The sequence below is a fragment of the Trichoderma virens genome (assembly GCF_000170995.1).
Source record: "Trichoderma virens Gv29-8 chromosome Unknown TRIVIscaffold_2, whole genome shotgun sequence".
In the NCBI taxonomy this organism is placed as follows: Eukaryota; Fungi; Ascomycota; class Sordariomycetes; order Hypocreales; family Hypocreaceae; genus Trichoderma; species Trichoderma virens.
Window position 1 is genome coordinate 1,682,107 of NW_014013747.1, and position 14,406 is coordinate 1,696,512.

General features: G+C 52.0%; 6 protein-coding genes across 6 annotated transcripts; 3 read left to right on the top strand and 3 right to left on the bottom strand.

Moving 5' to 3' along the window:
- Window positions 1–1,894: 1,894 nt before the first annotated feature.
- On the top strand, window positions 1,895–2,745 carry TRIVIDRAFT_55737 (uncharacterized protein; the record flags this gene model as incomplete). The annotated part of the gene is made up of 3 exons (XM_014105168.1): window positions 1,895–2,123; window positions 2,234–2,535; window positions 2,611–2,745. 3 exons carry the CDS (start codon window positions 1,895–1,897, stop codon window positions 2,743–2,745), a joined length of 666 nt encoding a protein of 221 aa, XP_013960643.1.
- A 35-nt stretch (window positions 2,746–2,780) lies between these two features.
- On the bottom strand, window positions 2,781–4,564 carry TRIVIDRAFT_167059 (uncharacterized protein; the record flags this gene model as incomplete). Its single annotated transcript, XM_014105169.1, has 1 exon — window positions 2,781–4,564. The coding sequence occupies one exon, from the start codon at window positions 4,453–4,455 to the stop codon at window positions 3,088–3,090; it is 1,368 nt and encodes a 455-aa protein (XP_013960644.1).
- A 1,815-nt stretch (window positions 4,565–6,379) lies between these two features.
- COT1 (serine/threonine protein kinase, AGC family COT1) lies at window positions 6,380–8,831 on the top strand (the record flags this gene model as incomplete). Its single annotated transcript, XM_014105170.1, has 4 exons — window positions 6,380–6,987; window positions 7,080–7,580; window positions 7,649–8,122; window positions 8,199–8,831. 4 exons carry the CDS (start codon window positions 6,386–6,388, stop codon window positions 8,503–8,505), a joined length of 1,884 nt encoding a protein of 627 aa, XP_013960645.1.
- Window positions 8,832–9,289: 458 nt separating this feature from the next.
- Window positions 9,290–10,006, bottom strand: TRIVIDRAFT_188750 (uncharacterized protein; the record flags this gene model as incomplete). The annotated part of the gene is made up of 1 exon (XM_014105171.1): window positions 9,290–10,006. One exon carries the CDS (start codon window positions 10,004–10,006, stop codon window positions 9,290–9,292), a length of 717 nt encoding a protein of 238 aa, XP_013960646.1.
- A 307-nt stretch (window positions 10,007–10,313) lies between these two features.
- TRIVIDRAFT_36134 (uncharacterized protein) lies at window positions 10,314–11,749 on the bottom strand (the record flags this gene model as incomplete). The annotated part of the gene is made up of 3 exons (XM_014105172.1): window positions 10,314–10,925; window positions 10,989–11,481; window positions 11,538–11,749. 3 exons carry the CDS (start codon window positions 11,747–11,749, stop codon window positions 10,314–10,316), a joined length of 1,317 nt encoding a protein of 438 aa, XP_013960647.1.
- A 668-nt stretch (window positions 11,750–12,417) lies between these two features.
- On the top strand, window positions 12,418–14,181 carry TRIVIDRAFT_55742 (uncharacterized protein; the record flags this gene model as incomplete). Its single annotated transcript, XM_014105173.1, has 2 exons — window positions 12,418–12,445; window positions 12,548–14,181. 2 exons carry the CDS (start codon window positions 12,418–12,420, stop codon window positions 14,179–14,181), a joined length of 1,662 nt encoding a protein of 553 aa, XP_013960648.1.
- Window positions 14,182–14,406: the final 225 nt, after the last annotated feature.

Genomic DNA, 14,406 nt, shown 5'->3' on the forward strand with positions numbered 1-14,406 from the left:
TTGTGAATTTTCTTTCAAGCACAGGCACTTTCTTCGTGGTCATTGATGGCTTCAACTATAAACGGCATTTTTTTTTATCACGGTACATGTTCATAATGGTTTGGTTCGGCGCAGGGTGACTCTTATATCACTACAAAATGTTCCTGGTGCGAAATGCGAGTTTGGTTCTTCCAACAACAAAAGGCAAAATTTGCCGTCTTTCCGTCTCCGTCATCGATCGCAGACTCGAATTGTTGGAGGCCTCACCATCTTGCAATTGCACCGAAAGCGAACATTGTCCACTCTTTCAAAGATTTTTTCTCTCTCTTGATACCATACTTATGGGATCTCTTGCGTTTGCGCACCGCACATATAGACCTGGCATTGGTACCCTACATTGGTACCTCGATAGATCTGGAAATCAGTCTTAGGCACTGCCTATAATCGGAGGCTTCACTTCGAAAATAACCGCGGTTTTGGGCAAATGTTCGAAACCCAACAAAAAATAAAGGTCTGAACCGTGTCCTCAAGGTCCCTACTGGCTCCGCGCCCCCGTTTTCGGGTTGGTTGAGATACCAAAATATTCGCGCTGGCCATGGCGACATTGTTCATGACGCAACAAAAGCAATAAAGATTTCAAAAGTTTGGGGACAGCACATATGGCACTATACTTGTTTGTTTGTGGTGGGAATGGGTGTCTTGTGCAAAATGGGTATTTTACGAGGGCGCTTTCATGCATTGTCTTCAGCGGGTAAAATGGAAGATTGGACCGGCTATATTTTTTTTTCACTTCTCTTGCGGCGCATTTATATCATTTCAATTTTTTACGGTCTTACATTCCGAAGCCATACGTCGCGACCATGATACCCCCGCTGGTATCATGTCGAGCTTGGCAGCATCGTGTATGCTTTGTCGGACTTTCTTCTTCTTTCTATGAGATGTTAGACGCCTTGTTTTTATGGGTTGATACTGTAGAGAAGGAAAGGCCTGGTTGCGAATGGCGAGGCGAAGATTTTTTTTTTTTGTTCGATTAATGAGTTTCTCTTCTTCCTTTCGCATGAATGCGGACAGATTTTCTGTATTCATATGATCAATTCCATATTTGTTGTCGTGGAATTCTGTTTGATTGGCGGGCGGGTGTGATTCGAGAATGATCCAATCACTTGCTGGAAGATGGATGGAGAGGCTTTTCTCCGCAACCCAGAGGTGTTTTATTGCGGAGGTAAAAATGGGTGGCAGATTATCTCATACGCACGAGCGTATGGGAAGTTGGGCGATGGTTGGAGAGTTCCATCATTGGAGGCTCTTTGTCCTGGCATGGGCAGCAATATGAAGGCCACGAGAAGGCTTCAGTCAAAGGCGACGCCTCCTATGGTGATCCTGTTGGCATCCCTATTGTGAGATTATAGTACAATTAAATTGATGAACAGCCCCGGCTGGACTTCATTTGTATATTTCGTGATTCTGAGCCTTTTTTTTTTTTTTTTTTTCAATTCCATACTTGTGCATGTTGCCACTCTGATCTAGATTCGCTGAAGCAGCCGGCTGATTGTCGGAATTTACAACTGACAACATCGGTTGAGTCGTTCTACACTCATGAGTATTCCAAACTTCCAATTTGTTACTGCAGGTTGGCTCTGATTTCCTTGGCCGCGAATTTCACGTCTCGATTTTCTTTGTTGACACATCTTATACATAATCAATCGTTTACCCCTTGTAATCTTTCTAATTACCCTTGCTTCAAAACGCTGCTGATTGGCCTTTTTACGCGTCGCCATCTATCCGAACTTGTGAGCTGTCCAAGAACTGGGCCAGCATCGTATTCTATACAGCTATAAGCAGCTACTCTATCCCCTCCAATTCCGCTCCTCAAAACCCGATCAACCCCCTCCTGCTGCGTAATCTGTATTTCATCATGTCTAGCCGCTTCGTTTCTGGCGGGACGATAAGCGGAGAAGGGTCGAAGGACGAGAGCGGACACGAGGTTGTTGCCGCGGCAAGGGAGCCGCTCGCGAAGAAGAGCGTTGAGTGGGAGACGGTGCAGCATGAGCTTGATGAGGAGAGGAAGCGGAGAGAGCAGGCGAGGGCGGAGTTGGCGGAGGGGGGACAGCAGAGCTTGTATGATATACTGCAGGCGAATAAAGGTTTGCGCTCTTGATTTCTTTTTCCTTTCTTGTTGTGTGTTTTTGGGAGGGGATGGGGAAATTTTTTAATGTGCTGACTGGGGTTTTCTTTTTGTCTTATGAGGATATAGCGGCCAAGCAGGCGGCTTTTGAAGAACAGAACAAGCTCAAGAATCAGTTCCGGGCGCTGGACGACGACGAGATTGAGTTTCTGGACGAGGTTCGGGCGAAGGAGAGGGCGGAGGAGGAGCGGGCTCGGAGGGAGGTTGAGGAGGGATTGAAGGCGTTTCGGACGAGGCAGAAGAGCACTGGGGGCGGCGAGACTTCGGGGCCGGCAAGGGTGGATGGGGGAGGGGAGGAGGAGGAGGAGTGGGCGGTTGGTGGGAGGAAGAGGAAGAGGCACGAGAGGGAGGTGTTGGGGGTGAAGAAGAAGGTCGTTGTTGGTGATAAGGGGGGAGGGAAGGATGAGGCTGGGGGAGTTGATAGGAGTGATGGTGACGATGAGAAGAGGAAGAAGAGTGAGAGTGAGAGTGTGGGTAAGAAGGAGAAGGAGAAGGAAAGGGAGCCTCCCAAGGAAGAGAAGAAGACGAGTCTGGGGCTTGTGGCATATGATTCAGACAGCGATGGTGACGATGATGATTAACACGATGGGGAAGAGAGACTCGACTCGGAAGAGGAGACTGCAAGTGTTGTTGCGAATTAATACAGCTGCAAAGCTCGATAATGTGTATATACGCCCTCTATCATGACCCATCCCTTCATCCATCCATAGCTCGCTCTCTGCCATTTTTGTGGGTGGTTTTCTTTTCTCATGTCCAATATCCAATTAATACACTCCCTCGCATACATACAGTAGTCATACAGCACATGCCCCATTGTTGATACAAGAAACTAAAAAAAAAAAAAAAAACACCCTCATGTACATCACATCATTGGAATCCTCCTTTTGTAAGATTAATCTTTTTTTTCAACACCTTTGTTTGCTTCAATCATCGTCCAAGTTTCCCAAGTCAGGGCCTTTCGGCTTGCTGGCAAAGGAGCTGGCGCCCCAGTGATACAAGCTCCTCAGGTTGCGCTTCATCCAGCCCTCAATCTCCGTCTCCGGAACGACAATCTGCTTCGCGCGAGCCTCGTCCTCGGGCTGAATCTCGAAGCGGCGCATTCGCTCCACGATGCGCGAGTCGACCACCAGATCTGAGGCCCAAATCTTCTCCTTGGGCGGCTCGGCGGCCTTTTTGGCCTTTTCTGCGTCGTCGGCGGGCTCGGGCTCGTCCTTCCAGACGAACTTGGGCCAGTCGTCTTCTTCCTGCTTCAAGACGAGCTGCTGCTCGTATTGGCCGTCGGCCTCACGCCAGTCTCGCGCGGCGGCGAAGCACACTGCGGCGACTTCTCGGCCGATGTCATCCGCCAGGCGACGGCGGGTGAAGAAGCGGCCAAGACGGACAAAGGTGTGACGGAAGCCAAGACGGTGGGGGAAGGCGATGGGAGTGGAAGGGGAGAACTCGGCGGGGATGGTGGCTGGGAGGGCTGCGGAGGGATAGTCGTCGGGGGAGTTGTGAGGGCGAGGCTGTGGCGGTCGCTTATCCTTCTTTTCTTCCTCTGGCTTCTTCTCTTCTTCTGGCTTCTTGTCCTCGGGCTTCTTATCACTGTCGCCTTCTGTAGATGGGGTTTCGGGTTCGGGCTTGTCTTCGAGCGTTTCGACAACTGGCAATGGCGGGGCGTCGAGAGGACCGAGCCATCCCTCGTGCAGTCCTCGAACATACTCCTTCCAAGTATGTCGCCCAATGACAATGTCGCCCTTGATTCCTTCGTATTCCGGTAGCCCAATCTTCTTCCTCTGACGTTCTACAATGGCTTCATCTGTTTCCGGCTGCTCTTCGTCCGGCCGCTCATGGGCCTTCCTGGATCTCCTGATCCTCTCGGCCACAGCCGCTCGCACGTCGCCCTGCTGTCGGCCTTGGACAAATTCCCAGTCGAGACCCGAAGCCGCTAGAATGGGCTTGACATACTCAATGAAATGATCCTGAGCAGTGCGCAGGCCATCTCCAGGAGGGGCTTCCAGGTAAACGGTAAGTTTGCGGGGCAGCTGGCTCGCATTGGGGAGTAGCTCTTTGGAGAGGGGCGCAACGGCTCGGCGCCATTTCGCTGTTGCGCGATTCTTCTCGCGCTTGTCGTAGATGATTGCGCCGGCGATGGACGAAGAGACGGCCCAGAAGATGAGCCAATTGCGGGAGGGGAGCTTGCGAGGGAGGGCTGGGAGACCCATCATCTTGAAGACGGGATTGCGCGGACGAGGAGGTTTTGAAGCGCCTGAGCCGGAGGCCGGCGGGGTTGAGGGATTGGCGTCGGCCATGGTGATGCGCGGCCTTGCTCGTGTGGTGCTCTTGAGCAGAAAGATGAAAAGAGGCAGAAGAGATGGCGGTCTAAGTATGCTTTTGCATCGTTTGCTGGTGGTGCGGGCCAGCTACGTTCTGCAGCTATTGACGGGTTATGCTGTCATGAGGTTGGAAAAAAATCGGATGCGATAAGGATGCGGGACACGATAAGGGCCTCGATAGCCGGCAAGATGGGCAGACCTGTCGGTTTACATGTGGTTTGGCTACTGGAGGTCATGGTAAAATAATTCAACGCGATTCCTACCTAGAGCTGGAGAAAATTTGTCTATAAATTTTTAGATGATTTGTAAAGCAATCCTTTGTATAATTCTTGGCCATTTCGATTTGCCGTTCGAGGAAATGGTCACCTCGGCGAAGGCAAGTTCTACATCTATGTATTGGTAGGTGCTTGGGAATGTGCCGTGTTGGTGTCGAAATTACCTACAATGGGGACCATGTTTACTTCATACACGTACCCAGTAAGAAGCATTCCATTATGTTGGGGCGATACGATAAATGAGCATATAGCTCTCGGTTCGTAGTAATTTGATAATTTCGCCTTTGTAACATCAATGATTGAGGTGATGGATGCCCTGTTCATTGGAGAACCGGGGTCTGCCGTTGCTCACCGAGACGACAAGGCGGCTTATTGAATGGACCAGGAGACGGCCCGGTGGGGGGGACTTTATATTATGCTTGCATCTGCATACATATACCTGTAATGTATAAAACAGTCGTTGGAAGACGGCCTGAAATTTTATCTGGCAGAGCATGTTCAGTATCAAGCAATTGGCTGATTGTGCTGATACTAGTGTTCCAGGTCAACCTGAGATCTAGTTAATGCTACATAAGAGATGGGTCACCAGGGATCCAGGGACTAATAGTGGCATGTGAGTTTAGATCTCAAGTACGGAGTGAGATAGGATGGATGGCTAATATATCCCGTACAAGGCGGAACGGCTGGACCCCTGAGATGGAAACGGCACAAGTGCCGGTGGAGAAGATGCGTCGATGGAACAGAGTGACCAGCAAAGGCCGTATACAGCACTGCGCTGTTGATAGAAGGAAGCAACTAAAATTGACGTATTCACTCCCAATTGAAGGAGCTAACTGTCATAATACTGGCATGCCACAATACAGTCAATAAGAGTAGAAATTGGCATCTGCTGGTGTATGCTTGGCGGTGATGTTCCCGCTATTTATTTCACACAAGCCTTGCTTACACCAATCCCTTTCTATATAAGCGTTCACAGCTACAGTACTACAGCATGCTGAAGTCGAACGGATTCATTTTTTGTCCTTTATTCCTATTCAACAGTGAAGCTCTTTATCAACCTATTTATTGACTCAGCCTTCACATAGTGATGGCACCACGGGGGACTAATTAGTGGCAGCTCACTTCAGCATCAAACGTGTCTAGGCCCCAACCAGAACAATTTAGCGGCCTACCAACCGCTGTGCCCACCAGCAGCCCCCTGGAACCCGGAAGATACCTGGCCTGACAGCCACCTGTAACGCGGCCACGCCCAGCTGGCGCCCGGCACACAGGTACCTCGCGAGTATTCATCACCCCGCCCATTGTCTTTTGGCGCATCTAGTCTGAGGTTGACCGCCCCCCATTTTCCCCTTGAGCCCAAAGCCAAACCATCTTCAAAAGGACTTGACTGGAGCTTCTTCAACAGCAAGACGCCAACTCCAAAGCTCAGGCCCCCAATCAGCGGCCAGGTCCCTGCTTTGCTCCTCTAAAAACTGGGCCAGCCCGCCTTGCGCTGCAGCGGAGCAACTCGCTTCGAATTGGCCAGTCAGGCTCCATCTCCAGCGCCTCTCCCCCTTTCCGACGACCCCTCAGGCCGTCAGGCTCGCATACAGCTGATTATTACCTGAGATTGATTGCTTATCGGCGTGGAGATGGATTCCAATCGTCTGCACTTGAACTTTGACAACCAACGGCCGGCCGCCAACGATCGTGCCTATCCAACGACTCCTTCAACCTTTCCTCAGCCTGTCTTCCAGGGCCAGTCTGGCAGCATGCAATCCTCCCAGCAGCAGTACGGCGCCGGCTACCCTCAGCAGCAGGGCTACTTTGCGCAGAACCAGTATGGTCAGCAGCAGTATCCTGGCCAGGCCGTGACGAGCGACTATCCCAACGCTGGCTATCCCCCGCAGTCTGGCGCGCCCGGCACCAACGACCCAAACACTGGCTTGGCTCACCAGTTCTCCCACCAGAACCTAGGCGGCGGTGCCGCGAGGGGAGGTCAATATGCTGGTCGAGGGCCGTCCTCAGGCCGTCCGCGAACTGCTGGCGGCTCGGGCCAGCAGGCCAGCTATGGCAACTACGCGCCTCCTTTGCCCAACCAGGGCGTTGTCTCGTCGCCCGAGTTCCAGCCCATCCCCGAGAGGAACCCTGATAAATACGGCACGAATGCCAATAGCAACCAGAAGAAGTGCTCACAGCTGGCTGCCGACTTCTTCAAAGACAGTGTCAAGCGAGCTCGCGAGCGTAATCAGAGGTACGAACGACGCTTGCATACATCTACCTACGCGTGCCTTTTCATTGCGTCAAATGTCTTTTGGATTACTGACATGTGAAAAACAACAACAGACAGAATGAGTTGGAGCAGAAGCTGCAAGATCCTGGTCAGAGCTCAACTAGGAGAGAGCAGCTGTGGTCGACCGCTGGCCGAAAGGAGGGCCAATATCTGCGATTCTTGCGTACAAAGGACAAGCCCGAAAACTACAACACCGTCAAGATCATCGGAAAGGGTGCTTTCGGCGAGGTCAAGTTGGTGCAGAAGAAGGGAGACGGCAAAGTCTACGCCATGAAGTCTCTGATCAAGACTGAAATGTTCAAGAAGGACCAGTTGGCCCACGTCCGCTCAGAACGTGATATCCTGGCCGAATCTGACAGCCCCTGGGTCGTCAAGCTCTACACTACCTTCCAGGACGCATACTTCCTCTACATGCTCATGGAGTTTTTGCCGGGTGGAGATTTGATGACCATGCTCATTAAATATGAGATCTTCTCAGAAGACATTACGCGGTTTTACATTGCTGAGATTGTCTTGGCCATTGAGGCCGTCCACAAGCTTGGCTTTATCCACCGGTACGTTCTGATTGTTGCATCCCCAACTTTCAAATGCTAGCCATCGACTAACTTTGGGTGGGAAATAGTGATATCAAGCCCGACAACATCCTGTTGGACCGTGGCGGTCACGTCAAGCTGACTGATTTTGGTCTCTCCACGGGATTCCACCGTCTCCATGACAACAACTATTACCAGCAGCTCCTGCAAGGCCGCTCCAACCGCCCGCGAGACCGGACTTCAGTTGCCATAGACCAGATTAACCTCACAGTCAGCAACCGATCTCAGATTAATGACTGGAGACGATCTAGACGGTTGATGGCTTACTCCACCGTCGGTACGCCAGACTATATTGCCCCCGAGATCTTCACAGGCCATGGCTACACCTTTGACTGTGATTGGTGGTCGTTGGGCACCATTATGTTCGAATGCTTGGTGGGCTGGCCGCCTTTCTGTGCTGAAGACAGCCACGATACTTACCGCAAGATTGTCAACTGGAGACAAACCCTTTACTTCCCTGATGACATTACGCTGGGTGCCGAGGCGGAGAACTTGATTCGAAGGTACGATATCCACTAGAAAATGCATACTGCTTTTTTTTTTTCAGAATACTTGACAGCTAACCTTGTCCACCTGTAGCATGGTTTGCAATACCGAGAACCGACTCGGAAGGGGAGGTGCTCATGAAATCAAGAGCCACGCATTCTTCCGTGGAGTCGACTTTGACAGCCTACGCCGCATCCGCGCTCCTTTCGAGCCCCGGCTGACCTCCAACATCGATACCACTTACTTCCCGACCGATGAGATTGACCAGACTGACAACGCGACTCTGCTCAAGGCCCAGGCCATCCAGAACCGCAACGGCCAGGCACCTGAGGAGTCACCCGAGATGAGCCTTCCTTTCATTGGCTACACCTTCAAGCGGTTCGATAACAACTTCCGATAGAAGGTCTCTGTTCCAGAAGATGAAGCGGGCATATGCAGTAGAGATTTTGAATTCGAAGCGAATTAGAGCTGCGATTAGAGGATGGAGATGTGAAATTTGAGAGGGGGGGTCTATGCTTAATCGGCTGACCAAGATACGAGGAGCAATCTGCATCAGAACCAAAATGGTACATTGTCGTTTATTGAAATGCATTATACTGGGCATGGAAAAAAAAAATCGTGCTGACATCCCTTGTTCATATTGCTGGAAGATGCTTTTCATTTTTCTCATACGCATGCGTTAGTCTAAGACCGTGGATACATCAGTTGCGAAAGAAGCTTCTTTGGTATTGCAGTATATGATTTGATATAAGTGATTTAAAAAATGACCCCGTAAATCCAATTTCCCTATTTAATATGTACATGTGTTTGTCGTTATTATATCCTAGCATTCGTAACCTTGCTTGTGCTAGAGATGCCTAGTTTCCACCTTTGTGCTATTTTCTCCTCGCTCATTCTAAGACTGATTCAACTGTTGAGCTAAACAGCTAGATGCAGGTCAGCTAAATTTGCACGTTGGTATTGAGCCAACGGACAGCCTCTTACCCCGTGAGTTGTGATATCGTTGCCTGCTAAATATTCCGCCACGTTCGCACTGTCGGTGCCATATAGGACGGGGCTATACAAAGGTCCTTCCGTCCTTATTGGGTATCAAGAGCCGTCATGTTGAGCACTGGCGACCATCAGATAGAACCTCCACGTAGCGTCATGCTAATTATCTTTAATCCCCCTTCCCTCTCAAATGTTCATCTCCTGGCTGTCAAACCAGGAGCAGCGTTGAAACGCTCCTCACGCTCCGTCATGAACATGACTTGGATCCAGTACTCCTTCGAATCCGGATCCCAGAAGCAGAACTGCTTATCCTCTCGCTTGTCCAGCTCTCGCGCAGGAATCTTGAACCCCACACTCTCGTACGGCTCGGCGGCGACGACCAGGTACTGAAAGTTCTTGTCGGGCTCCTCGGCGCGCTGGGTGAAGGCGTTCATGACCTGCCACTTGGGCGCCAGCTCGGGCGTGGCATCGGGGTACTGCAGCTGGAACAGGAGGCCCTGCTGGCGCGTCACGGGGTCGCGGATCTTTGTGATTTTGTATCCCGGGCGGCCAATCTTGACGACGTTGCGGCGCGCGTTGAGGTTGGCGGCGACGCTGGCGGGCAGGCCCGTGGCAGGGTCGATGTTCTGCTTGCCCTCCTTCTGCTCGCGGGCGGCGCGGCGGGCGAGGTTCGTCTGGTGCTTCTTGCCCTGGGTGTGGGCGAGGTAGGAGCCGTCGTTTTGGTGGACGGTCAGGCAGAGGCGGCACTCGAAGGAGCCGACGTGGTTCTTGAAGAAGTAGGGGTCCTTGTCGAGATCGATTGTCTCGAGGGCGAGCTTGCGAAGTCGTTCGCGGCGGTCGGCGTTGGTGGCGGAGTGCGAGGCGACGCCGCCGCCGCCGAATTTGGAGCCTGCGCGGTTTTGGTAGTCCATTGAGACGGGCTGCGGGTATCTGGATTTGCGGTGGTTTGTGTAGACGTGAGTTGAGGAGAGTTGGTTGAAAAAGAAAAAATGAGTTTGTAGGCGCGTGTTATGCAGAGCTACGAGAATCGATGGCAAAAGTTACAAGGTGGGCAAGGCTGAAGGGTAGGTGGATTATGTAAAGGTGATAAGGCTAGCCAATCAGCGGGTACCTATGTGCTGCTATACTCAGTATTGGTACTAGGTAGGTACTTAATAGGTATTCTACTTCAGAGGCAGTATTGAATGAACAGCTGCTGTTCGCTTTTTATTCACCGCCTCAAATCGCCAACAAGTCGTTATACTTTGACACAAAGGCCTTCACCGCGTCCACAAATCTGTCCAGTTCCGACTGCGGCGTCTCCAGGACCAGCGCAATGAAGCCTCTCCGCGTGACCCAGAAGCGCTGTTCCAGCATCTCAAACCAAAACAAATCCTTGAGAGCATCATTTTCCCGCACATCGTCTCCACTTGCAATATCCTTCACCTCTACATCTCCTTCGACGAAATGAGAGCACATGACAGAACCAATTCCTGTGAAACTTATTCTTGTTCCTTTGACTGCTTCCTGAAGCCTGGATAGAAACAATGAGCCCATTTCGGTAAACTTGTCCGCTACATCAGGAGTGTAAATCTTATTGAGGCCTGCGTAGCCGGCATGTGTCACAAGAGTGTTGTTATTGAAGGTGCCAGAGTGCGAAATCGAGGTGGATAGTCTTGGATCGAAGGCAGCCATGATGTCAGCTCTCCCACCAAGGGCGCCAAAAGCGAGGCCGCCGCCTAGATATTTGCCAAATGTCTTGAGATCGGGTTTGATTCCTCGCAGGCCTGCAAAACCAGAAGCTGAGATTCTAGAAGTCATGACCTCGTCAAGGATGAACACCACGCCGGCCTATATATGATATGAGTAAGTATAGGTGCTGAATAAGAGGGTATAATTCTCAGTTTCCTTTACCTTGGCGGCAGCGTCTTGGATGCCAGTCAGGAATGCTGGAGTTCCAAGAATACACCCTCCATTTCCTTGCATGCCTTCCACCAAGACGGCGGCCACTCCCTCGCTCTGGATTGCCTTGATGGCAGCATCCACATCATTATACTTGACGACGATCCAATCATTGGGATCAACATTGTTAGGCGCTGGTTTCCCATCTTTGAAGCCCAGCACTCCTCCATGGTAGCCTCTATTGAACACAACCACCTTTCGTTTATTGGTAAAGACTCTCGCAGCGGCCAAAGCATGCAGATTGGCCTCAGTGCCGGAGTTGGTGAAGCGCACTCGTTCCAGTCCAAAGCGCTGGCAGAGTTCCTGGGCAAACAATTGCTCCTGAGACGTCGTTGCGCCAACATTCATGCCCACGTTCTGAAGGACATTGCTCACGGCATCGAGAATCACGGGATTGGAGTGGCCATAGAGCGCTGCCGTGAATTCGCATGTAAAGTCTGTGTAGCTGCACAAGCTGAGTCAATAAAACAAGAAGCCTGGAAGTACACCATATCCACCTACATATTCCCATCCTCAGAAGTAAGTTGATAGCCTTGACCGGACTTCATGCAGATGGGGAAGGGGTCCGTATGAAGCACCGTCCTTGTATTGCCACCAGGGAATGATTTGGTGGCTTGTTCATGGATTGCCTGGGATTTGGCATTTCGGTTTATATAGAGGGCTTTGGCTTCATCAAGGGCCACAGAAAGCTTGTGAGGCGAATCCGGTGACATTGTGTGGTGTGGAACTGGAAGCTGAGTGACTTGTAAATTAAAGAAATCCAGACGCATGCGGGAGTCTACAAGTGTGAGGGGGATTAATATGCATCAAGACTACGAGTACACTGTCTTATATATGTCTAGTAGTATCGCTCCATCTTGCCTACCGGCTGCAGTTCTCAGCTTCAGGCGGGGTTGCTTCTCTACGAGCCACCGGCATCAATATTTTGGGCACGATAGCAAGGATTAACGGCTTCCATATCTGACTTGATTGCATCACCCGAGATCGAAAGTGGGAATCAAAGGGTCGTTAGGTCGATTTGCTCAACAGTAAAAGGAAACCCACGTCGAATATCTGCCTAATTGGGCATTTTGGGCTCTTTGCATTGCGGAGAAGTGCTAATTTTGTCAGCTTGTACTCCGTACTGGCGTCGCATTTCGCAACTGAAAGATTACCTGTAGCGTCTTTCAATTGCGAAATGCGAAATGCTTGCTTACTAAGGCCTCCATGTTGTTTCTCCTCTATCTGCGCAGACATATGGGGCCGATAGCAAGGCGGTGTGGAGGGGCGCTGGCAGAATCGATATCCCACTTAATTTTTTTTTCTTAGCACGGCAACCACAGTTGGAGGAACGCCGCAGCCGTTATCAAGAGAACTCGACGATTGACAACGACAAATCACAATGGCAGGTTCAATTAACAAGCCCAAGAGTATGTTTTAAACCATAGCAACAGTCAATCAGCCCATGAACAGATTTGTTTCGATCTTGGGCCATCTCATCATCTTTCCTTGGTGTGCTAACCATGGCGCAGAACCCAAGTCCAAGCGGACAACCACCCGCCTTCGCAACAAGATCCAGAAGGCGTCCGCAGCCAAGCAGAGAAAGGATCGCAAGCTCGCCAAAAAGAACCCAGAATGGCGATCCAAGCTGAAGAAGGACCCCGGAATCCCCAACTTGTTCCCCTACAAGGAGAAGATGCTGGAGGAGATTGAGCAGAAGCGCGCAAAGAAGGCCGAGGAGGCTCAGAGGAGAAAAGAGCTGGCCAAGGCTGCCAAGACGGGCGCCGAGGACAAGAACGAGGATGCCATGGATGATGCCGAGGAGGTCGACGACGATCAGATGGATGAGGATGGCGACATGGACGAGGATGTCGACGAGTCGAACCCAATGGCGGCGCTCATTGCCAGCGCTCGTGCTGCTGCGGAAAAGTACGACAAGTCTCTTGCTGCCAGCGACGATGACATGGACGAGGACGACGACGATGAGGACAGCGACAGCGATGCTTCTGACGACGGCGCACATGTTTCGATTGGCCAGGCCTCGTCAAGAAAGACGTTTGACAAGGTCTTCAAGCAGGTCGTCGAAGAGGCCGACGTCGTGCTGTACGTGCTCGACGCCCGCGACCCAGAGGGCACCCGCTCGCGAGAGGTCGAGCGCAGCGTCATGGCTGCTGCGTCCGGAGGCAAACGCCTCATCCTCATCCTCAACAAGGTCGACCTGATCCCGCCCAAGGTCCTGCGCGACTGGCTCGTCTACCTGCGCCGGTACTTCCCCACGCTGCCGGTGCGGGCATCGCATGCGGCTGCCAATGCGCATGTGTTTAGCCACCGTGACGTGACTGTGCAGAGCACCTCGGCCGCCCTGTTCAAGGCCCTCAAGAGCTACGCCGCCAGCCGCGACCTGAAGCGTGCTGTGTCTGTCGGTGTTATCGGCTACCCCAACGTCGGTAAGAGCTCCATCATCAACGCTCTTCTCAGCAGGGTGAGCGGCAAGGGCAGCAACAACGCCAAGGCCTGCCCAGCTGGCGCCGAGGCCGGCGTCACCACCAGCATCCGCAAGGTCAAGATCGACAGCAAGCTCACGCTGCTCGACTCCCCCGGTGTCGTCTTCCCGTCGTCTTCATCCATCCAGTCGGGAGGCCTCGTCGCCATCAAGAACGCCACCGAGGCCCACGCCCACCTCGTCCTCCTCAACGCCGTGCCCCCCAAGCAGATTGATGATCCTATTCCCGCCGTCAGCCTCCTTCTCCGCCGTCTCTCTACCACCCCTGAACTGCTCCAGAAGCTCACCGCCGTGTACGACATCCCCGCGCTTCTGCCCAACAGCGTCGACGGCGACGTCACCACGGACTTCCTTGTCCAAGTCGCCCGCAAGCGCGGAAGGCTCGGCCGCGGAGGCATCCCCAACATCAACGCTGCCGCCATGACCGTCGTCACGGACTGGCGTGACGGCCGTATCCAGGGCTGGGTCGAGGCTCCCGTCCTGGCCGTCGAGTCCGCCAACGGCACTGCTCCCAAGTCAACGTTCAAGAACGCCGGCGAGGAGGACGTCATGGCCGACCAGAAAGAGATTGTCACTGAGTGGGCTGCTGAGTTCAAGCTCGATGGCCTGTGGGGCGACGACGCCAACGAGGCTGCGAATGCGGATGATGCCATGCAGCAGTAAAAGAACTCATGATGCAAATGTGACTGGAAATCTTTTTTTATCATATATGGATGTTGTTGCTTTTTAGTCCCCCGGACGCGGTTTTAATTCTTTTCTCATAACGAGTTTGGCGTTGTAGGCTGGTTTGGTCAAAAATAAAACGGACTTGGGCCGGATGTACACATATAGATATGTCAATACATATAGATGTACACGTCTTTTCAACAAAAGGAAGGATTCCCTAGG